The following is a 23,905-nucleotide window of genomic DNA, read 5'->3' on the forward strand; positions in this document are numbered from 1 at the left end:
CCAGTGCACACGCCAGGCTTGTATTGGTATCAAACTGTCATCAGTGTTAAGACCAGTGCACACGCCAGGCTTGTATTGGTATCAAACTGTCATCAGTGTTAAGACCAGTGCACACACCAGGCTTGTATTTGAAGGTTAATTACATACGTCGCATGATCCAGTGAGTAAATACATCCAATCATATATGTACTTAAGCAATAAGGCCAGAGGAGGTGTGATAGCCGTGGTATATTAGCCATATAAGGGCTGTTCTTATGCACGACACCACGAGGAGTGCCTGGATACAGCCTGTAGCTGTGGTATATTAGCCATATAAGGGCTGTTCTTATGCACGACACCACGAGGAGTGCCTGGATACAGCCTGTAGCTGTGGTATATTAGCCATATAAGGGCTGTTCTTACGCACGACACCACGAGGAGTGCCTGGATACAGCCTGTAGCTGTGGTATATTGGCCTTATAAGGGCTGTTCTTATGCACGACACCACGAGGAGTGCCTGGATACAGCCTGTAGCTGTGGTATATTAGCCATATAAGGGCTGTTCTTATGCACGACACCACGAGGAGTGCCTGGATACAGCCTGTAGCTGTGGTATATTAGCCATATAAGGGCTGTTCTTATGCCTGGATACAGCCTGTAGCCGTGGTATATTAGCCATATAAGGGCTGTTCTTACGCACGACACCACGAGGAGTGCCTGGATACAGCCTGTAGCTGTGGTATATTAGCCATATAAGGGCTGTTCTTATGCACGACACCACGAGGACTGCCTGGATACAGCCTGTAGCCGTGGTATATTAGCCATATAAGGGCTGTTCTTGCGCACGACACCACGAGGACTGCCTGGATACAGCCTGTAGCTGTGGTATATTAGCCTTATTTCACAAACTCCCTGAGGTGCCTTATTGCTATTATAAACTGGTTACCAACGTAATTGGATAAGCGTTTTGTCAAAGCCATGGTGTACAGTCTGATATATCGTAGCGGTCAACGGAACAGAAGAACAAAAGGAATTACACATTTGACAAATGCATCTCTGTCCCGCTCTCTGTTTCTACTTCCCCTGTACACTCTCTCTGTTTCTACTTCCCCTGTACACTCTCTCTGTTTCTACTTCCCCTGTACGCTCTCTCTGTTTCTACTTCCCCTGTACACTCTCTCTGTTTCTACTTCCCTGTACACTCTCTCTGTTTCTACCTCCCCTGTACACTCTCTCTGTTTCTACTTCCCCTGTACACTCTCTCTGTTTCTACTTCCCTGTACACTCTCTCTGTTTCTACTTCCCTGTACACTCTCTCTGTTTCTACCTCCCCTGTACACTCTCTCTGTTTCTACTTCCCCTGTACACTCTCTCTGTTTCTACCTCCCTGTACACTCTCTCTGTTTCTACTTCCCTGTACACTCTCTCTGTTTCTACTTCCCCTGTACACTCTCTCTGTTTCTACTTCCCCTGTACACTCTCTCTGTTTCTACTTCCCCTGTACGCTCTCTCTGTTTCTACTTCCCTGTACACTCTCTCTGTTTCTACTTCCCTGTACACTCTCTCTGTTTCTACTTCCCCTGTACACTCTCTCTGTTTCTACTTCCCTGTACACTCTCTCTGTTTCTACTTCCCTGTACACTCTCTCTGTTTCTACTTCCCTGTACACTCTCTCTGTTTCTACTTCCCTGTACACTCTCTCTGTTTCTACTTCCCCTGTACGCTCTCTCTGTTTCTACTTCCCTGTACACTCTCTCTGTTTCTACTTCCCCTGTACACTCTCTCTGTTTCTACTTCCCCTGTACACTCTCTCTGTTTCTACTTCCCCTGTACACTCTCTCTGTTTCTACTTCCCCTGTACTCTCTCTCTGTTTCTACTTCCCCTGTACACTCTCTCTGTTTCTACTTCCCCTGTACACTCTCTCTGTTTCTACTTCCCCTGTACACTCTCTCTGTTTCTACTTCCCCTGTACACTCTCTCTGTTTCTACTTCCCCTGTACACTCTCTCTGTTTCTACTTCCCCTGTACACTCTCTCTGTTTCTACTTCCCCTGTACGCTCTCTCTGTTTCTACTTCCCCTGTACGCTCTCTCTGTTTCTACTTCCCCTGTACACTCTCTCTGTTTCTACTTCCCCTGTACACTCTCTCTGTTTCTACTTCCCTGTACACTCTCTCTGTTTCTACTTCCCCTGTACACTCTCTCTGTTTCTACCTCCCCTGTACTCTCTCTCTGTTTCTACCTCCCTGTACACTCTCTCTGTTTCTACTTCCCTGTACACTCTCTCTGTTTCTACCTCCCCTGTACACTCTCTCTGTTTCTACCTCCCTGTACACTCTCTCTGTTTCTACTTCCCCTGTACACTCTCTCTGTTTCTACTTCCCTGTACACTCTCTCTGTTTCTACTTCCCTGTACACTCTCTCTGTTTCTACCTCCCCTGTACACTCTCTCTGTTTCTACTTCCCTGTACACTCTCTCTGTTTCTACTTCCCTGTACACTCTCTCTGTTTCTACTTCCCTGTACACTCTCTCTGTTTCTACTTCCCTGTACACTCTCTCTGTTTCTACTTCCCCTGTACACTCTCTCTGTTTCTACTTCCCCTGTACACTCTCTCTGTTTCTACTTCCCCTGTACCTCTCTCTGTTTCTACTTCCCTCTCTCTGTTTCTACTTCCCCTGTACTCTCTCTCTGTTTCTACTTCCCTGTACTCTCTCTGTTTCTACTTCCCCTGTACACTCTCTCTGTTTCTACCTCCCCTGTACACTCTCTGTGTTTCTACCTCCCCTGTACACTCTCTCTGTTTCTACTTCCCTGTACACTCTCTCTGTTTCTACCTCCCTGTACACTCTCTCTGTTTCTACTTCCCCTGTACACTCTCTCTGTTTCTACTTCCCCTGTACACTCTCTCTGTTTCTACTTCCCTGTACACTCTCTCTGTTTCTACTTCCCCTGTACACTCTCTCTGTTTCTACTTCCCTGTACACTCTCTCTGTTTCTACCTCCCTGTACACTCTCTCTGTTTCTACCTCCCTGTACACTCTCTCTGTTTCTACTTCCCCTGTACACTCTCTCTGTTTCTACTTGTACACTCTCTCTGTTTCTACCTCCCCTGTACACTCTCTCTGTTTCTACTTCCCCTGTACACTCTCTCTGTTTCTACTTCCCCTGTACACTCTCTCTGTTTCTACCTCCCCTGTACACTCTCTCTGTTTCTACTTCCCCTGTACACTCTCTCTGTTTCTACTTCCCCTGTACACTCTCTCTGTTTCTACTTCCCCTGTACACTCTCTCTGTTTCTACCTCCCCTGTACACTCTCTCTGTTTCTACTTCCCCTGTACACTCTCTCTGTTTCTACCTCCCCTGTACACTCTCTCTGTTTCTACTTCCCTGTACACTCTCTCTGTTTCTACCTCCCCTGTACACTCTCTCTGTTTCTACTTCCCTGTACACTCTCTCTGTTTCTACCTCCCTGTACACTCTCTCTGTTTCTACTTCCCTGTACACTCTCTCTGTTTCTACTTCCCCTGTACACTCTCTCTGTTTCTACTTCCCTGTACACTCTCTCTGTTTCTACTCCCTGTACACTCTCTCTGTTTCTACTTCCCTGTACACTCTCTGTTTCTACTTCCCTGTACGCTCTCTCTGTTTCTACCTCCCCTGTACGCTCTCTCTGTTTCTACTTCCCTGTACCTCTCTCTGTTTCTACTTCCCTGTACGCTCTCTCTGTTTCTACTTCCCTGTACGCTCTCTCTGTTTCTACTTCCCCTGTACGCTCTCTCTGTTTCTACTTCCCTGTACGCTCTCTCTGTTTCTACTTCCCTGTACGCTCTCTCTGTTTCTACCTCCCTGTACACTCTCTCTGTTTCTACCTCCCTGTACACTCTCTCTGTTTCTACCTCCCTGTACACTCTCTCTGTTTCTACTTCCCCTGTACACTCTCTCTGTTTCTACCTCCCCTGTACACTCTCTCTGTTTCTACTTCCCCTGTACACTCTCTCTGTTTCTACTTCCCCTGTACACTCTCTCTGTTTCTACTTCCCTGTACACTCTCTGTTTCTACTTCCCTGTACACTCTCTCTGTTTCTACTTCCCCTGTACACTCTTCTGTTTCTACTTCCCTGTACACTCTCTCTGTTTCTACCTCCCTGTACACTCTCTGTTTCTACTTCCCTGTACACTCTCTGTTTCTACTTCCCCTGTACGCTCTCTCTGTTTCTACTCCCCTGTACGCTCTCTCTGTTTCTACTTCCCCTGTACACTCTCTCTGTTTCTACTTCCCCTGTACACTCTCTCTGTTTCTACTTCCCTGTACACTCTCTCTGTTTCTACTTCCCTGTACACTCTCTCTGTTTCTACTTCCCTGTACACTCTCTCTGTTTCTACTTCCCTGTACACTCTCTCTGTTTCTACTTCCCTGTACACTCTCTCTGTTTCTACTTCCCCTGTACACTCTCTCTGTTTCTACTTCCCCTGTACACTCTCTCTGTTTCTACCTCCCTGTACACTCTCTCTGTTTCTACTTCCCTGTACACTCTCTCTGTTTCTACTTCCCCTGTACACTCTCTCTGTTTCTACTTCCCTGTACACTCTCTCTGTTTCTACTTCCCTGTACACTCTCTCTGTTTCTACTTCCCTGTACACTCTCTCTGTTTCTACTTCCCCTGTACACTCTCTCTGTTTCTACCTCCCTGTACACTCTCTCTGTTTCTACTTCCCCTGTACACTCTCTCTGTTTCTACTTCCCCTGTACACTCTCTCTGTTTCTACTTCCCTGTACACTCTCTCTGTTTCTACTTCCCTGTACACTCTCTCTGTTTCTACTTCCCCTGTACACTCTCTCTGTTTCTACTTCCCCTGTACACTCTCTCTGTTTCTACTTCCCTGTACACTCTCTCTGTTTCTACTTCCCTGTACACTCTCTCTGTTTCTACTTCCCTGTACACTCTCTCTGTTTCTACTTCCCCTGTACTTCTCTCTGTTTCTACTTCCCCTGTACACTCTCTGTTTCTGTTTGTACACTCTGTGTTTCTTCCCCTGTACACTCTCTGTGTTTCTACCCCCCCTGTACACTCTCTCTGTTTCTACCCCCTGTACACTCTCTGTGTTTCTACTCCCCTGTACTCTCTCTGTGTTTCTCTGTACACTCTCTGTGTTTCTTCCCCCTGTACACTCTCTGTGTTTCTACCCCCCCTGTACACTCTCTGTGTTTCTACCCCCCTGTACACTCTCTGTGTTTCTACTTCCCCTGTACACTCTCTGTGTTTCTACCCCCCTGTACACTCTCTGTGTTTCTACCCCCCTGTACACTCTCTGTGTTTCTACTTCCCCCTGTACACTCTCTGTGTTTCACCCCCCGTCACTCTCTCTGTTTCTACTGTACACTCTCTGTGTTTCTACCCCCCTGTACACTCTCTGTTTTCTACTTGTACACTCTCTGTGTTTCTACCCCCCTGTACACTCTCTGTGTTTCTACCCCCCTGTTTCTGTTTCTTCCCCTGTACACTCTCTGTTTCTACCCCCCTGTACACTCTCTCTGTGTTTCTACCCCTGTACACTCTCTCTGTTTCTACTTCCCCTGTACACTCTCTCTGTTTCTACTTCCCTGTACACTCTCTCTGTTTCTACTTCCCCTGTACACTCTCTCTGTTTCTACTTCCCTGTACACTCTCTCTGTTTCTACTTCCCTGTACACTCTCTCTGTTTCTACTTCCCCTGTACTCTCTCTCTGTTTCTACCCCCTGTACACTCTCTGTGTTTCTACTTCCCCTGTACACTCTCTGTGTTTCTACCCCCCTGTACACTCTCTGTGTGTTTTGACCCCCCTGTACACTCTCTCTGTGTTTCTCCCCCTGTACACTCTCTGTGTTTCTACTCCCCTGTACTCTCTCTGTGTTTCTACCCCCCTGTACACTCTCTGTGTTTCTACCCCCCTGTACACTCTGTGTTTCTACCCCCCCCTGTACACTCTCTGTGTTTCTACCCCCCCCTGTACACTCTCTGTGTTTCTACCCCCCCTGTACACTCTCTGTGTTTCTACCCCCCCCTGTACACTCTCTGTGTTTCTACCCCCCCCTGTACACTCTCTGTGTTTCTACCCCCCTGTACCTCTCTGTGTTTCTACCCCCTGTACACTCTCTGTGTTTCTACCCCCCCCTCCCTGTACACTCTCTGTGTTTCTACCCCCCTGTACACTCTCTGTGTTTCTACCCCCCGTACACTCTCTCTGTTTCTACCCCCCTGTACACTCTCTGTGTTTCTACCCCCCTGTACACTCTCTGTGTTTCTACCCCCCCCTGTACACTCTGTGTTTCTACCCCCCCTGTACACTCTCTGTGTTTCTACCCCCCTCCCTGTACACTCTCTGTGTTTCTACCCCCCCTGTACACTCTCTGTGTTTCTACCCCCCCCCAGTACACTCTCTGTTTCTACCCCCTGTACACTCTCTGTGTTTCTACCCCCCTGTACACTCTCTGTGTTTCTACTCCCCTGTACTCTGTGTTTCTACCCCCCTGTACACTCTCTGTGTTTCTACCCCCCTGTACACTCTCTCTGTTTCTACCCCCTGTACACTCTCTGTGTTTCTACCCCCCTGTACACTCTCTCTGTGTTTCTACCCCCGCCTGTACACTCTCTCTGTGTTTTGACCCCCCTGTACACTCTCTCTGTGTTTCTACCCCCCTGTACACTCTCTCTGTGTTTCTACCCCCCTGTACACTCTCTGTGTGTTTCTACCCCCCCAGCCTGAGAACCTGCTCCTGGCCAGTAAGATGAAGGGAGCTGCGGTGAAGTTGGCAGACTTTGGCCTGGCCATCGAGGTGCAGGGGGACCAACAGGCATGGTTCGGTAAGACCACACACACCCTTCATCGAACGCGTTTAGGTTTAGGTTTTATTTATTTGCACCAAAGAAAACAAAGTGAAGTCTGAAACGGTGTGCAGGTTAGGTTGGAAGCCCCGAAAAATCCACAAAAATGTATAGAAGTACAAAAAAAAAGTTGGTTAAATCTGCTAAACAAGCGCACTTTATAAATGTTATTTTGACATGATATACACAGGAAACATGAACCATGATTATGTGTGAGAGCCAGGCTACATGGAGGGGACGAGTGGGTAGTTTGGGTCATCAGACTGACCCCCTAGTCATTGAGGGATGATTGTGTTTCGTCAATGTGAAGATAGGAGTTCCAGAGTATGGAACCTCCGTATCGAACAGAGAATTGACTGAAATGCAGCAGCAGGGAGGGTGAAGGCTATCAGTGTCTGGTTGAATGGGTGGATTGGGAGTTAACCAGGAAGAACCCATCAACAGGTTTAGCTAGGCTGTCTGGGAGGGATTTGGAGATGCGTTGGATTATATTGAGTTTCTTGAACAGACTGGTGGCTTGTCTTGCAAATGTATTTTGTGTGATGAGTAATTTGTGTAGGTAGGAAGCATATGTACTGGCTCAGACAGTATTGCAGTAAATGAGATATGGGTTACTTAAGCTTGTAGTGTAGTGTTAGGAAACAAGCCTGATGAACCAAAACACAAACCATCTGTGTGGTGGTACCAGACCACTCTTCTGTCTGGTGGTACCAGACCACTCTTCTGTCTGGTGGTACCAGACCACTCTTCTGTCTGGTGGTACCAGACCACTCTTCTGTCTGGTGGTACCAGACCACTCTTCTGTCTGGTGGTACCAGACCACTCTTCTGTCTGGTGGTACCAGACCACTCAATGTTCTTTCCAGGACAATGTAAGTGTGAAACCATTGTGTTTTATCTGTCGGGCAGGTTTCGCCGGTACCCCTGGTTACCTGTCCCCTGAGGTCCTGAGGAAGGACGCCTACGGCAAGCCTGTGGACATATGGGCCTGTGGTAAACCTTTAACCTCTTTAACTGTAGACTGAGAACAAATCTAAATAATCATCTAGTGACTACTGGGTAATGTGTGTCACCATCCCATTGCTTAAGAGAGGTCATGGTGCAGAGACATCTTAAACCAGGGTTTATAGAAAACCTAACCAATCTCAACTCTCTCTGCCTTTCTCTCTCTGCCTTTCTCTCTCGGTCTCTCTCTCGGTCTCTCTCTCGGTCTCTCTCTCGGTCTCTTTGTCTCTCTCTCGCTCTTTCTCTCTAGGTGTTATTCTGTATATCTTGTTGGTGGGCTATCCTCCATTCTGGGATGAAGACCAACACAAACTCTACCAGCAGATCAAGGCTGGGGCCTATGATGTGAGTTTGTGTGTGTATCTGTGTTTGGGTACTGTGCAGGGGTTGGCTGGACAACTGGTGAATTTTTAATAGTGTCAGATTGAGAGCTGCACCCCAGCTATTGATCCTATCAGCCTCCTGACGCATTGCAGAGGTGTGTGTGTGTGTGTGTGTGTGTGTGTGTGTGTGTGCGCGAGTATCCTCTAGTATTCAGGTTATATAGTTAATGAAGAATGCTACTGAGATATTCAAACACACGTTAACATTCTGAATTGTAGGAAGACTGATTGTGAAGAAATCTGTTTGTTATGGACATAATTCAGATCATGGTCTTTTTTCCTGTTTCTCTTCCTGTCCCCCCCCAGTTTCCCTCTCCAGAGTGGGACACTGTTACTCCAGAGGCTAAGAACCTTATTAATCAGATGTTGACTATTAATCCTTCCAAGAGAATCACTGCTGATCAGGCTCTCAAACATCCATGGATCTGCGTAAGCACACACACACACACACACACACACACACACACACACACACACACACACGCGGTGACCGCGTCCAAAACCTGTCTTGCCTACTACTTACTAAAACGACATACTGTGTACAACATTATTTTTATATATATATTATATTTTTTACCCCTTTTCTCCCCAATTTCGTGGTATCCAATTGTTAGTAACTACTATCTTGTCTCATCGCTACAACTCCCGTACGGGCTCGGGAAAGACGAAGGTCGAAAGCCATGCGTCCTCCGAAACACAACCCAACCAAGCCGCACTGCTTCTTAACACAGCGCGCATCCAACCCGGAAGCCAGCCGCACCAATGTGTCGGAGGAAACACTGTGCACCTTAGCAACCTGGTCAGCGTGCACTGTGCCCGGCCCACCACAGGAGTCGCTAGTGCGCGATGAGACAAGGATATCCCTGCCGGCCTAACCCGGACGACGCTAGGCCAATTGTGCGTCGCCCCACAGACCTCCTGGTCGCTGCCCGGCTGCGACAGAGCCTGGGCTGAACCCAGAGTCTCTGGTGGCACAGCTAGCGCTGCGATGCAGTGCCTTAGACCACTGCGCCACCCAGGAGGCCCTGGTGTACAACATTCTCCCATACTGAGAATGTGTAATCTAATACTAGTCTCACCCATACTGAGAATATATAATCTAATACTAGACTCCCCCATACTGAGAATATGTAATCTAATACTAGACTCCCCCATACTGAGAATATATAATCTAATACTAGACTCCCCCATACTGAGAATATATAATCTAATACTAGACTCCCCCATACTGAGAATGTGTAATCTAATGAGGAGTATTCCTGTATGAAATAAAAAACAATTCTGCCTGGCTGTGAGTGGACCCAGGCCCACCCATGTCTGCACTCCTGCCCAGTCATGTGAAATCCATATATATTAGGGCCTAATTCATTTATTTCAATTGACAGATTTCCTTATATGAACTGCAACTCAGTAAAGTCTTCGAAGTTGTTTAGCGTTTATATTTTCTTAATGTACAGACGTAAAGCTGAAATAAGTATGACATTCTGGCATTTAGTGCAGACTGAATTTGAGACATTTCACCTAATATATAAAACCTATTTTTGCACACTAAAAATCCGCCTACTATTTAAAAATGAAGTACAGGTATTCGGACATGGACATGCAGTTTTGTATAGTGTTTGATACTCGTCTCTGTCCCCTCCTATAGCAACGTTCCACTGTGGCGTCTATGATTCACAGACAGGAGACAGTGGAATGTCTGCGCAAGTTCAACGCTCGGAGGAAACTCAAGGTACACTATTGCTGCTACCTCCTAGACCACCTCCTCCTCCCACACACCTCCCTCCTAGACCACCTCCTCCTCCCACACACCTCCCTCCTAGACCACCTCCCTCCTAGACCACCTCCACCTCCCACACACCTCCCTCCTAGACCACCTCCCTCCTAGACCACCTCCACCTCCCTCCTAGACCACCTCCTCCTCCCACATACCTCCCTCCTAGAACACCTCCCTCCTAGACCACCTCCTCCTCCCACACACCTCCCTCCTAGACCACCTCCTCCTCCTGATATACCTCCCTCCTAGACCACCTCCTCCTCCCACATACCTCCCTCCTAGACCACCTCCTCCTCCCACACACCTCCCTCCTAGACCACCTCCTCCCACACCCTCCCTCCTAGACCACCTCCTCCTCCCACACACCTCCCTCCTAGACCTCCTCCTCCCACATACCTCCCTCCTAGACCTCCTCCTCCTCCCACATACCTCCCTCCTAGACCTCCTCCTCCTCCCACACACCTCCCTCCTAGACCTCCTCCTCCTCCCACACACCTCCCTCCTAGACCACCTCCTCCTCCCACACACCTCCCTCCTAGACCACCTCCTCCTCCCACACACCTCCCTCCTAGACCACCTCCTCCTCCCACACACCTCCCTCCTAGACCACCTCCTCCTCCCACACACCTCCCTCCTAGACCACCTCCTCCTCCCACACACCTCCCTCCTAGACCACCTCCTCCTCCCCCACACCTCCCTCCTAGACCAACTCCTCCTCCCACACACCTCCCTCCTAGACCACCTCCTCCTCCCACACACCTCCTCCCACCACCTCCCTCCTAGACCACCACCTCCTCCTCCCACACCTCCCTCCTAGACCACCTCCCTCCCCAGACCACCACCTCCTCCCTCCCCTAGACCACCACCTCCTCCTCCTCACCTCCCTCCTAGACCACCACCTCCTCCTCCTCCCACACCTCCCTCCTAGACCACCACCTCCTCCTCCCCACCTCACCTCCCTCTCCCTCCTAGACCACCACCTCCTCCCCCACACACCTCCCTCCTAGACCACCACCTCCTCCTCCCACACACCTCCCTCCTCCCACCACCACCTCCTCCTCCCACACACCTCCCTCCTAGACCTCCTCCACCTCCCACACCCTCCCCCTCCTAGACCACCTCCTCCTCCCACACACCTCCCTCCTAGACCACCTCCTCCCACCTCCACCTCCACACCTCCCTCCTAGACCACCTCCTCCTCCCACACACCTCCCTCCTAGACCACCTCCTCCTCCCACACACCTCCCTCCTAGACCACCTCCTCCTCCTCCCTCCTAGACCACCTCCTCCTCCCACACCTCCCTCCTCCCACACCACCACCTCCTCCTCCTCCTACACCTCCCCTCTAGACCACCACCTCCTCCTCCTCCCTCCTAGACCTCCCCTCCTCCCACAGACCACCAGACCACCTCCTCCCACATCCCTCCTAGTCCTCTCCTCCTAGACCACCACACCTCCTCCTCCTCTAGACCACCTCCTCTCCCACACACCTCCTCCTAGACCACCTCCTCCTCCCACACACCTCCCTCCTAGTCCTCCCCCACACACCTCCCTCCTAGACCACCACCTCCTCCTCCCCTCCCTCCTTCCTCCTCCACACCTCCCTCCTAGACCACCACCTCCTCCTCCCACCTCCCTCCTAGACCACCACCTCCTCCTCCCTATATTCCTCCCTCCTAGACCACCACCTCCTCCTCCCTCCTATTCCTCTCCTCTAGACCACCACCTCCTCCTCCTCCCTAGACCACCACCTCCTCCTCCCATTCCACCTCCTCCTCCCACACACCTCCCTCTAGACCACCACCTCCTCCTCCCTATATTCCTCCCACACACCTCCTCTAGACCACCACCTCCTCCTCCCTATATTCCTCTCCTCTAGACCACCACCTCCTCCTCCCTCCTATTCCTCCTCCTCTAGACCACCACCTCCTCCTCCCTATATCCCTCCTAGACCACCTCCTCCTCCCACACTCCTCCTCCACCTCCTCCTCCCACACCATCCCTAGACCACCACCTCCCCTCCCTCCCTCTTCCTCTCCTCCTCCTCCTAGACCACCACCTCCTCCTCCCTATATTCCTCTCCTCTAGACCACCACCTCCTCCTCCCTATATTCCTCTCCTCTAGACCACCACCTCCTCCTCCCTGTATACTCCTCTAGACCACCACCTCCTCCTCCCTATATTCCTCTCCTCTAGACCACCACCTCCTCCTCCCTATATTCCTCTCCTCTAGACCACCACCTCCTCCTCCCTATATTCCTCTCCTCTAGACCACCACCTCCTCCTCCCTATATTCCTCTCCTCTCTAGACCACCACCTCCTCCTCCCTATATTCCTCCCCTTTAGACCACCACCTCCTCCTCCCTATATTCCTCCCCTCTAGACCACCACCTCCTCCTCCCTATATTCCTCTCCTCTAGACCACATTTTTACCAATATGTTATTGGATGTGGAAATCCAGAAATGGTGTCGGCATCATTTTATTTTCATATATTTTGGAGTAGAATGTCCTTTTAAGAAGTCACCGGAACTGAGCTTCTCAGTCCTTCTTCATAAAACCAAAGGTTCTGGAATTACATGTACAAAGGGATCCTCTTTCTCCTACCCTACCACACCCCTCATGTGATCATATCTCTTCATGAATTATCCCTTCTCTCTCTCTCCTAGGGAGCGATCCTCACCACCATGCTGGTGTCCAGAAACTTCTCAGGTGGGTGTGTCTTCTCCCTCGCTCCAGTTACAGACTGAGGGAGGAGGACAGAGGGCTCTACTCTCCCTCCTCCCTGGAGTCTACCTAATGTAGGTTTTTAGGCCGAGAGGAGGAGTGTGTGAGTGCTCGGAGACGTGTGTGTGTGTGTGTGTGTGTGTGTGTGTGTGTGTGTGTGTGTGTGTGTGTGTGTTTTCAGAACACAAGTTCTGAAGGAGAAGAGGAGGTGAAAGGAGGTGCCATAGGGTGTCAGTACTAGGTGCAAGGAGGAGGTGCCATAAGGTGTCAGTACTAGGTGCTAGGAGGAGGTGCCATAAGGTGTCAGTACTAGGTGGTGCTAGGAGGAGGTGTCAGTACTAGGTGGTGCTAGGAGGAGGTGTCAGTACTAGGTGGTGCTAGGAGGAGGTGTCAGTACTAGGTGGTGCTAGGAGGAGGTGTCAGTACTAGGTGGTGCTAGGAGGAGGTGTCAGTAGGTGGTGCTAGGGGTAGGTGCCATAAGGTGTCAGTACTAGGTGGTGCTAGGTGGAGGTGCCATAAGGTGTCAGTACTCGGTGGTGCTAGGAGGAGGTGCCATAAGGTGTCAGTACTCGGTGGTGCTAGGTGGAGGTGCCATAAGGTGTCAGTACTCGGTGGTGCTAGGAGGAGGTGCCATAAGGTGTCAGTACTAGGTGTTGCTAGGAGGAGGTGTCATAAGGTGTCAGTACTAGGTGTTGCTAGGAGGAGGTGTCATAAGGTGTCAGTGCTAGGAGGAGGTGCCATTAGGTGTCAGTACAAGGAGGTGCTAGGAGGAGGTGCCATTCTACAATGTAATATTTCCAGCAGTACTATGTGTTTACATCTGTGTGTCTAACACTTTTCTCCCTCTCCTTGTCGGCTCTGGAGTGTGTGTCAGTACTAGGAGGTGTGGTTTGACAGAGGACGGGCCATTATTTAAGGCTCTACATTCTCTCCTTTACTAGCTAAGATGATTAGAGGTTAAGACCTGGCCCTAAAGGAAGGGGGGTATTACGTCCTAGATGGCATCCTACTCCTCGTATAGTGCACTACTTTTGGCTACTATATGGAGAATAGGGTGTCATTTGTGATTGGTCACTGTATTGGGTTAGGCCAGCCCAGATTTGCATAGCTCCTCCCAATTTGAGTATTTCTGTCCAATAGTGGGCCGGCAGCATACCAACCCTGCTGCTGTGTCCTCCACCGCCTCGCTGGCGCAGGAAGGTACGTCACAGAGACACGCCCTCTTATTTCCTCTACACACACTTCCGGCTTCCTGTTTAAGCTCCTCCCACATCATACTAAAAGGAAGCACCATGGTTTCTTTAACTTCTGAAGGGGTCAGCAGGTTATCTAGCCCCTTTTTCCACTGCATGCAGCTCACGCTGGCCCCCCACACACACACACACACACACACACACACACACACACACACACTCTTCCGGCTTCCTGTTTAAGCCCCTCCCACATCATACTAAAAGGAAGCACCATGGTTTCTTTAACTTCTGAAGGGGTCAGCAGGTTATCTAGCCCCTTTTTCCACTGCATGCAGCTCACGCTAGCCCCCCACACACACACACACACACACACACACACACGAACGAGAGTACGATATGGATGTTTTTAAGGATGATGCTAATACTATGCACACAGGTTAAATGCATGTGAAACTACACATAGTCTGTCAACAATACCACTCAGCCTCATATCATCAGAAAGCATCAAATTCATCAGTATATCAACCCCCCTCCCCACCTTCGTCCTGTGGTCACGGCCATGAGGGGGAAGGGATTGGTGGGGCGTGTATCTGTGGCGACTGACTGACTGGAGGATGGACAGGAGCGGGAGAGGCACGCTGCCATCGTCTGACCTGGGGGGGGAACTAAGGTCGGCGATCCCATGTGGACTAGGAAACGGTACACGGTTTCTGAAAGGGTTGGATGGATAGGTGTAAGCAATATGGAAAAAATTATATCCAGCCAATCATAGTGGAGCTACTACCATAATATTTACACCTATCAAATCCTTTCATATCTGTAGGTGTTTCTAGAAGGTAGGGTTATAGTAGAGTGTTGAAGTGATAACAAGGGGCAGGAGTTAGTGTCTCCCCTGAGCGTGCGATTGGTGCTCTAGGGTTCCGCATGAGGGTGATTGACAGAAGCGAACGGTAGAGCCCTTCAATCACAGGGCTCTCCTCTGAGAGTGGACCAATCGCCTGCCAGTAAGCCTCCCCGCCACCACGTCACTGCTTGCCCCCTCCCCTCTGCTGTGTATGGCTGAAGCAGACTTTGCTCTCTGCTTATGATGCGTTCTCTTCCCCAATCACATCGTCACACTGTAGCACAGGAAAGTGTGACGAGCTGCAGTCAATACAAGATGTCAAGTGTGAACAATGTGGCTGTGTTACCTTGCTGCATGTGAACTTGTATGCTCTCTACACTCTGTTTACCCTTCTCCCTGAAGTGTGCACTCACTCACTTCCCCTCCTAGATGTGAAAGGATTGGACTGGTTTGAGTGCACACTTGAGGAAGGACAGGGAGAAACTGGATTGGACAATTTGAAAGTTACTCTTCCCTTCGTGTCTTCCTGAAAATAGCCACTGTTGTAAGGTAAACGTTCTTAGTGGTGGCCACGTTCCAGGACAACTACACTGCAGAGGCCTGCCTGCTCGCAGGTGTTTAACATGTCAGTTCATCCGACTCCCACTGCCATGTTGTGGCTAGCAGCCATTGGTTGCTGCAATGAAACATAGTCTGTAATGTAGTTGACCTGGAACTCGACCGATAACGTCCGACCGCGATCATTTGGAAGAAGTTGGTGCATGTTGAGGGTGTTTGAGCGGGTTCCGTGCTAGCCCGCCCGGTGGGCAGCTGGGTTGCAGACGTGGCAGGGCTGAATGGTTAGCCAGTCAGGGCCCAGCGCTGCGGTGTGTTGAATGGTAGGTATGCACCTTGGGAACTGTAGATGACGTGGATGCTGCATGGTTGGTCCGTTTGTTTAATCCAGGCGTTCCTCTGCATGACGTAAAGCGCATGGCTTGGAACGGCTCTGATCAAGGCTCCAACCCCGAGTCGGAGCACGCTCAGTCTGCTCCGCCCGCCACTCCACTAGGGAGCCACACTCTCCCTGTAACAGCCAGTACCACAGCACAGTAAGAACACACGCACAGCAGTGCACAAACCACCGCCAACAACTAAAGGATGCCCGCTGCCTAAAACATGTCTGTCTCTTTTCTTCCTCCTCTCTCCCACTTGTTAATGGAAGGTAAGCATCACCAAGACGATGCATGCAGCCCAGAATAGTGTGTGTTTCAGTAACACATTAAAAACAGCAGCAGGATGGATGGATGTCTGACTGGAGCCTCTTAAAGGAAATCAGTGGTTTACATTAACATCCACTTGGCTCTGCTACAGCTCTCCCTGAAGTGTACACTTGTTCACTCCCCTTTTGTGGATGAAGAATGAATAGACTGCCTTGGGTGTCATGAATAGTGTTGAAAATACCCTTTAGTCAATGTTCACAACAATCCAACAATCCAATGCTTTTCAATCCATGAAGGGGAGGGTGCTGACTGATGTGACATCCTGTGGGGACCAGGTTGAGTAGCAGAGGGTGACTGGGGAGATGTTTCAGCTCTTCTGTTGCTTTATCTCTCTTTTTACAGCATGCAAAAGTTTACTTAACAAGAAGGCGGATGCTGCTAAGGTAAGGAGTTCAATCTGATGTCATATAGCTGTCTCTCTCTCTCTCTCTCTACACACACACACACACAGCCCTTCTGGCTCACAGGGGTGGTGAGGAGATTACTTGATTTAGTGGAGAATTACAGGCTGTATATGTAAAGAGGGAAATTAAGATTTGACTCTTTTCAGTTGAGTTTTGTTATTTGTGTCTCAGCCTACGACCAACAACAACAGTAAGAACAGCATAGTGAGTGCCATCAATGCCATGAAGGACAACAGCATGGCCGCCGCACAAATGGTACGGTTCCTTAACCACTACCTCCTCTCCTAGCACCCTAACCACCTCCATTCCCCTCAGCCACGTCTCCTCTCCTAGCACCCTAACCACGTCCATTCCCCTCAGCCTCGTCTCCTCTCCTAGCACCCTAACCTCCTCTCCTCCCCCGTTCCCTTCATCACAGTCTCCTCTCCTAGCACCCTAACTACCTCCATTCCCTTCAGCCTCGTCTCCTCTCCTAGCACCCTAACCACCTCCATTCCCCTCAGCCTCGTCTCCTCTCCTAGCACCCTAACCTCCTCTCTTCCCCCGTTCCCTTCATCACCGTCTCCTCTCCTAGCACCCTAACCACCTCCATTCCCCTCAGCCTCGTCTCCTCTCCTAGCACCCTAACCTCCTCCCTCTTCCCCCTAGCACCCTAACCTCCTCTCTTCCCCCGTTCCCTTCATCACGGTCTCCTCTCCTAGCACCCTAACCACCTCCATTCCCCTCAGCCTCGTCTCCTCTCCTAGCACCCTAACCACCTCCATTCCCCTCAGCCTCGTCTCCTCTCCTGGCACCCCAACCTCCTAGCAACTTAAAGTCCATGATCCCCCCCTAGCATCCTACCCTCCATACTGTTCTCCCGTCTCTTCCTAGTGGTCTTGTGTGTGTTGGAGTGTTTCAGTTTGGACCCTTCATGGACCTCTAAATCCTTCCTCCTCCATCTTAATATCATCTCCAACCCTAACCCCCAGGCTTGTGTGTGTGTGTGTGTGTGTGTGTGTGTGTGTGTGTGTGTGTGTGAGACCAGACTTAACTCCATGCTCCCCTTCTCCCAGGAATCTCAAAATACAGTGGTTGCTGCTGATGGGGTCAAGGTGAGGGTGTTGGGTGTGCAGTTAGTGTGAGTCTGACTCGTATGTTGTTAACCTATGTGTCGTTAATCTCTCTCATCACTATCTCTCTCACTATCTCTCTCCAGGGTTCTACAGAGAGTAGCAACACAAATGAGGATGAGGATATGAAAGGTAGTAAAATGACTCTCTTCCTCTCTTTGTGGTCTAACATATCTGATAGGATGACCTGCCTGTGCTATATAGCTAGCTGTGTGTGTGTGACTCACCCGTGTGTGTGTGACTCACCCGTGTGTGTGTGACTCACCCGTGTGTGTGTGACTCACCCGTGTGTGTGTACATGCGCATTATTTTGTGTGTCTGTCCGTGTGTGTTCTAATCTAGCAGACAGCGTTGTGATGATGAGTCAGGGAAGTGCTACAGACGAGATGCCCTCTCTTCTGACCTCGTCTGACAACTCGCCTGCCAGTAAGTGTTTTCACATAAGTGTTTTCACAGCAACCACAGCCTTTTGTGGTCGTCCCAATGACCCCCACACTTCCTGACATCTGACCTTTGTTCTGCTTTTCCACTACGCAAACTTCGACCTGTATGTCTAAACCTCTTTTCCTCCCCAAGCCTCCAGCATATCCTCTTTGTTCATACTGAGTCCCCAACCAGTGCCTCCACCGAATGCAGAAGTGCCTTGTACTCCCTCCCTGTACTGAGGGAGTACAGATTGTCTATGACGTAGGGGCTAATTGGATCCTTTGATAGTCACGTCGGCCTAATTATATTCACCTGTTTTTGTCTTATTTCCAGACTTGACACATGTAACTGATGAAACGGCTCCCAAATTAAAAGTTGAACTGTTGAGGTTTAGATATTGTAAAACAATTAATAAAAAAAGGTGTAAATTGTATTATTTAAATGTGTGTGTCCCGAAGGTGATGGGTTAGATTTTTCTCTCCCCTGAAAGTCACCCTCTGAGTTTAGTCCGCAACACGTGACAACAGAGGGCTGGTTGGGGTGAGGGGCTGGTTAAGGATTCAGCCTCCCTCTCTTTCTCAGTCTTCACTGTGTCCATCTCTGGAACAGGATGGTGAAGGACAGGTGTCTTCTACTTTTACTCCTCCTCTCTCTTCCTCCCCCACGGTGCTGCCCTTCTCTCTCTCCTCCTCTCTCAAAATGCTGCTCTCCTGTTGGCCAGTGCTCTTACATGCTGTGATCCAATGGCAGGCCTCTGTTCTGCTTCTCAAATTGCTGATTGGAGAGCCATCCTTAATGTGTATCGTCAGTTTTCATAGAGAGAAGTGTGTTTCCCTTCATGTGGAATGCAGGGACACGTAGTGTAAAATCATGATACAGGAAGTAGATTCCTTCCCCGTCAGCTGAGCTACTCAGAGCCCCTCAACCCCCCCCAACGGTCTGTTTCAATGCCTTTTTCATGAACCAACATCCATCATTACTGTTCCTTCATGTTGTGTGTACGAGTCGTATGCATGTGTCTAACTGCGTGTGTGTGTGCGAGTGACCATGCGTTGTGTGTTCCAGCCGTTCCTCTGCATGACGTAAAGCGCATGGTGTGGAACGGCTCTGATCAAGGCTCCAACCCCGAGTCGGAGCACGCTCAGTCTGCTCCGCCCGCCACTCCACTAGGGAGCCACACTCTCCCTGTAACAGCCAATACCACAGCACAGCACAGTAAGCACACACACACACAGAGATATACACACTAGTATGGAGCTGTCAGAGAAAAAGAGAAGTGGTAGAGAGAGAGTAGAGCTATGCTGGCGGGTAAGATGTAAAGTAGTTCCTATTTAGCTAGATTTAGCTGAACTTCCATCTCTCTCTCTCTCCGCTCTCAAGCCCGTAAGCAGGAGATCATCAAGATAACTGAACAGCTGATTGAAGCTGTAAACAATGGAGACTTTGAGGCCTACACGTGAGTACAGCTACGATGTTTCACACGGCTGATTAGTTACTAACATCAACCTAATGTTGTCGCCTTCTCTTCTCCTCCCTCATCAGAAGGATCTGTGATCCAGGTCTGACCTCCTTTGAGCCTGAAGCTCTGGGGAACCTGGTGGAGGGAATGGACTTCCACAAGTTCTACTTTGAAAACTGTGAGTCTTTTGCTATTTCATACACTTCTGGGACATACAACGGAGTTCAGCAGAGATCCAAACATGTTTTCTGTGTTGCTACAGTGCTGAGTAAGAACAGTAAGCCTGTCCACACCACCCTGCTGAACCCCCACGTTCATCTGATTGGAGAGGAGGCTGCCTGCATCGCCTACATCCGCCTTACACAATTCGTCGATGGCCAGGGCCGCCCCCGCTCCAGCCAATCGGAGGAGACCAGGGTGTGGCATCGCCGCGACAGCAAGTGGCTCAACGTCCATTTCCACTGCTCTGGTGCTCCGGCCGCACCCCTGCAGTGATCTGGTATGTACACACACAAATGAACTGTGTGTGTGTGTATAACTAACCTTGTGGAGATACACAATTGATTCCCCTTCGTATATATCACTGAACCTTAACCCCAAAAACTAAGCCTCACCTTTAACCCCTAATCCTAATTCTATCCCTAACACTAATTTTAACCTTAATCCTAAACCGCTAGAAATACCCTTTTTCCTTGTGGGGACTAACAATGTCTCCTGTTGGTAACATTTTTGTTGGTTTCTTATTCTTGTGGGAACTTCTGGTCCCCACAAGTATAGTGAAACACGTCCACGTATATATACACACACACTTTTTAGAACGTTCAAGGGATTAAAGGTTTGCTCTCTTTCTCCCTCCCTCTCTCTTCTCTCTCTCTCTCTCTCTCTCTCTCTCTCTCTCTCTCTTTTTGTCTTTCTTTGTCTCTGTTTCGATCTCCCTCAGGTGTACAAACACTCCAGTCGGAGTGTGAGTTTTTTGGGGCGTGTTTTCGGCTAGTGTGTTTTGGCGGCGTGTCCTCTTTGTGGATTGGCCCATGCCAGGTGCCCGGCCGGGCAAGACTGCACCCTCTCTGCAACACCAACCAATCCCGTCTATCCTTTGATCCGCTGGGGGCCGGCTGAGTGTGGACTCCGCCCCTGTGGGAATGATGCATGCATCTGACGCCCAATAGGAGGGCTTGTCCTTTGACCTCTGACCCCTCCCACCCGGCAGCCATTTTGTCTCCCGTCCACGGCAGCCATTTTGAGATGATGAGAGGAGCGGGGGGAGGAATGAAGGGTTAATGAACTTGTAATGCCAGATATGACAATGAGTTGTAAGTATACAGGATAATATATGACTAGTATCAGACAACACCCAACCCTACCAAGCATTTATATATACGTCGAATGAGAGGAGAGGAGAATGTGTGTGATTTGTAGGAGGTGACATGTTGGGTTTTGTAAATGGAGAATTCCCTAGCAGAATTCTGAACGGAAGGACAGTCTGTTCGATCAGAAAGGATGTAATAACTTGATGTGAGGAAACACCAAAGTGTACAACTGTAGGCTTTTTACACGTTTCTGTGTTTTCTGCTGGTTTACTTTTTGTTGAGAGAAGGGAAGGTAGGGGGGTGCATTCAAGAGAGATTTTTGTTTCTGTTGTGTTTTTAGCCTTGTGTTTACGTTGCGTTTCTGTGGACTGTGTCTGAGTCTGTTTGAGACGAATTGTAAGTGACTGAGTTTTAAAAGGGGTTTTATTGTAAAAGTGAAGCTGCAGTGTGTATGTCTGTTTTCTCTGTCTGCAGTGGGAGAGAGGGACTTTTTGGGAAAAGGCGTCTGCATTTTGCATGTTTTCTCTCCCTCTCTCCCTTTCACACTCCTACCCTCTGTGTGTTTTAGATGGTGTGTGTGTATATAAGTCTGAGACTCATTCAGAGGCACGACAAAAGGGGTGAACATCATCTGGTCACACACACCAGCCGTAGTCCCATGGCCATGTTCCTGACCCCATTTTTGACATGACCTCTGACGTCTACATGTGGTCGACACCGTGTGACGATCAACAAGGGCGCTCGCACGTCAACATGCGCACGCCTCCCGCCCAAATTCTTACTCTATCCTCACGTCCTGAGCCTCCAGTCTCACACGTTCTGTGTAAATGCATATGGTGAACACACTTGCTCACACCTACACACTCTGGTGTGTCAGGCGTTGTAACATATCTTCACCGCTGCACCGTCTCCATGGTGACACCCAGGTAGTGTGTTTTCATCTGTTCTTCGTGTGGAGTCCCTCCATCAGTAACAGTGTCCTTCATTCTCTCCATTTGTAGAGCGGTGTCTGTTTCTCTCTGTGTGTCTCTGTCTCCTGGTTTGGGTTTTGTTGACAATGTTTTTGTTTACTGTTTGCAAAGTTCTGCACTCTATACTATATATATATATATATCTATATCTCACACACACACACACTAAAGTTACACCAACTTTTTAACTGATCAGACTAGCTGGTTATAATATCACAGGGAAGGAAGGGACTTAATCAAGGTCAGTTGTTGAGGATAGAAATCTGTTACACACACACACACACACACAGGGAAAAGGGAATAGAGGGTGAACGTGGAGACAACATAATCAATTAAAATGAACAGTAAATGTATTCATTTAATTTCACCCCCTCAGTGGTATTTCAGTCCTTATATTGGCCATTCAGGTGACAGAAGAGCGGTAGAGAGTTCAGAGATCACATAATTATCTGTGGAATTAAACCAGAGAGAGATGTATGCATGTTTTCAGTTTAAGCATCTCCACCATGCACCTACCTGAACTAGGGTAGAGGATAGGGTATATGCTAACAATATCATATTTGCATCTTTTGAAATAAAAATGAAAAACCTGCCTCCATCCAGAATATTGAATAGGTGACATGAGATTAAAAAAATAAAATAAAAAACTATTTAATTACAAAAAGGATTGCGGAACCTTCGCTTGGTATGAAGCTCATTGTGAGTACTCTCCCTGCGTTGTGATGTTAACCTGTCGGCCTGCGCTTTCTTTCCCCAGCAGTCGTTGGACGCCGGAGTTGTTTTGTTTTTGTTGCATGATCATTATGTACGGTAAAATAAAACCATGAATTGAGGACGATCACGTGTTTGTCTCAATGTTAGTAGGTCCTTTATCATAGCTTTGTTATTCAACTTGGATCTTGAAAGTATTTAATAAAAATATTTCAGCACCTTTTTGTCTCTGTCTCTTTTCATGTCCGAAACAAACAGTTTAACCAGTGTTCCAATGTCCTGCTAGCGCTTACAATGCGTGTCCCGTACACTACTTCCAGTGGAGGCCTGGTGGGAGGAGCTATAGGAGGATGGGCTCATAATGTCTGGAATGGAATTAATGGAACGGAGTCAAAAATGAGCCTGTCCTCCTATAGTACCTCCCACCAGCCTACTAATGATACTGTAGTGCGTGGTCTGATTAACATGGTCCTGCTCTGCTACTGTGACTTCACCTGAATCTATTGATAGTGTGTCTACCTCAGAAGTCTCTTAAGATTTCCAGTCATGTTCTCATTTAAGGTGACACGGCAGTATTTATATAGGCTGCACCTAATTGAGAGCAGTATTGTTACCTTATTAAAGGCGGACTGCGTACTCCCGTGTGTAACCTTATTTAAGGCGGACTGCGTACTCCCTGGTGTAACTTATTTAAGGAGGACTGCGTACTCCCGTGAGTAACTTATTTAAGGCGGACTGTGTACTCCCTGGTGTAACTTATTTAAGGAGGACTGCGTACTCCCGTGAGTAACCTTATTTAAGGCGGACTGCGTACTCCCTGGTGTAACTTATTTAAGGCGGACTGCGTACTCCCGTGAGTAACCTTATTTAAGGCGGACTGCGTACTCCCGTGAGTAACCTTATTTAAGGAGGACTGCGTACTCACGTGAGTAACTTATTTAAAGGGACTGCGTACTCCCTGGTGTAACTTATTTAAGGAGGACTGCGTACTCCCGTGAGTAACCTTATTTAAGGAGGACTGCGTACTCCCTGAGTAACCTTATTTAAGGAGGACTGCGTACTCCCGTGAGTAACCTTATTTAAGGAGGACTGCGTACTCCCCTGGTGTAACCTTATTTAAGGAGGACTGCGTACTCCCGTGAGTAACCTTATTTAAGGAGGACTGCGTACTCCCGTGAGTAACTTATTTAAGGCGGACTGCGTACTCCCTGGTGTAACTTATTTAAGGAGGACTGCGTACTCCCGTGAGTAACCTTATTTAAGGAGGACTGCGTACTCCCGTGAGTAACCTTATTTAAGGAGGACTGCGTACTCCCGTGAGTAACCTTATTTAAGGAGGACTGCGTACTCCCGTGAGTAACCTTATTTAAGGAGGACTGCGTACTCCCGTGAGTAACTTATTTAAGGAGGACTGCGTACTCCCGTGTGTAACTTATTTAAGGAGGACTGCGTACTCCCGTGAGTAACCTTATTTAAGGA

The 23,905-nt window shown here is 48.9% G+C and overlaps 1 protein-coding gene across 12 annotated transcripts in view; it reads left to right on the forward strand.

Annotated features, from left to right (window-relative positions):
* LOC112223409 (calcium/calmodulin-dependent protein kinase type II subunit gamma) overlaps nt 1-22,647 on the forward strand; it is a 44,381-nt gene extending 21,734 nt beyond the window's left edge. Inside the window, exons 7-23 of one of the 12 annotated variants that reach the window (XM_042305537.1) lie at nt 6,722-6,824; nt 7,754-7,837; nt 8,100-8,194; nt 8,539-8,661; nt 9,881-9,964; nt 12,677-12,719; nt 13,875-13,934; nt 16,376-16,416; nt 16,609-16,692; nt 17,493-17,531; nt 17,636-17,681; nt 17,895-17,975; nt 19,041-19,190; nt 19,356-19,431; nt 19,518-19,612; nt 19,697-19,933; nt 20,375-22,647. In XM_042305537.1, coding sequence (XP_042161471.1) covers nt 6,722-6,824; nt 7,754-7,837; nt 8,100-8,194; nt 8,539-8,661; nt 9,881-9,964; nt 12,677-12,719; nt 13,875-13,934; nt 16,376-16,416; nt 16,609-16,692; nt 17,493-17,531; nt 17,636-17,681; nt 17,895-17,975; nt 19,041-19,190; nt 19,356-19,431; nt 19,518-19,612; nt 19,697-19,929 — 1,437 coding nt within the window. In that variant the 3' untranslated portion in view covers nt 19,930-19,933; nt 20,375-22,647. Of the gene's footprint in view, nt 1-6,721; nt 6,825-7,753; nt 7,838-8,099; nt 8,195-8,538; nt 8,662-9,880; nt 9,965-12,676; nt 12,720-13,874; nt 13,935-16,375; nt 16,417-16,608; nt 16,693-17,492; nt 17,532-17,635; nt 17,682-17,891; nt 17,976-19,040; nt 19,191-19,355; nt 19,432-19,517; nt 19,613-19,696; nt 19,934-20,374 lie in introns of all 12 variants that reach the window. The other 11 variants (XM_042305536.1, XM_042305539.1, XM_042305542.1 and 8 more) reach the window with 11 other exon arrangements.
* Nucleotides 22,648-23,905: the final 1,258 nt, after the last annotated feature.

This window comes from Oncorhynchus tshawytscha, linkage group LG24 (assembly GCF_018296145.1).
Source record: "Oncorhynchus tshawytscha isolate Ot180627B linkage group LG24, Otsh_v2.0, whole genome shotgun sequence".
Classification (NCBI taxonomy): Eukaryota; Metazoa; Chordata; class Actinopteri; order Salmoniformes; family Salmonidae; genus Oncorhynchus; species Oncorhynchus tshawytscha.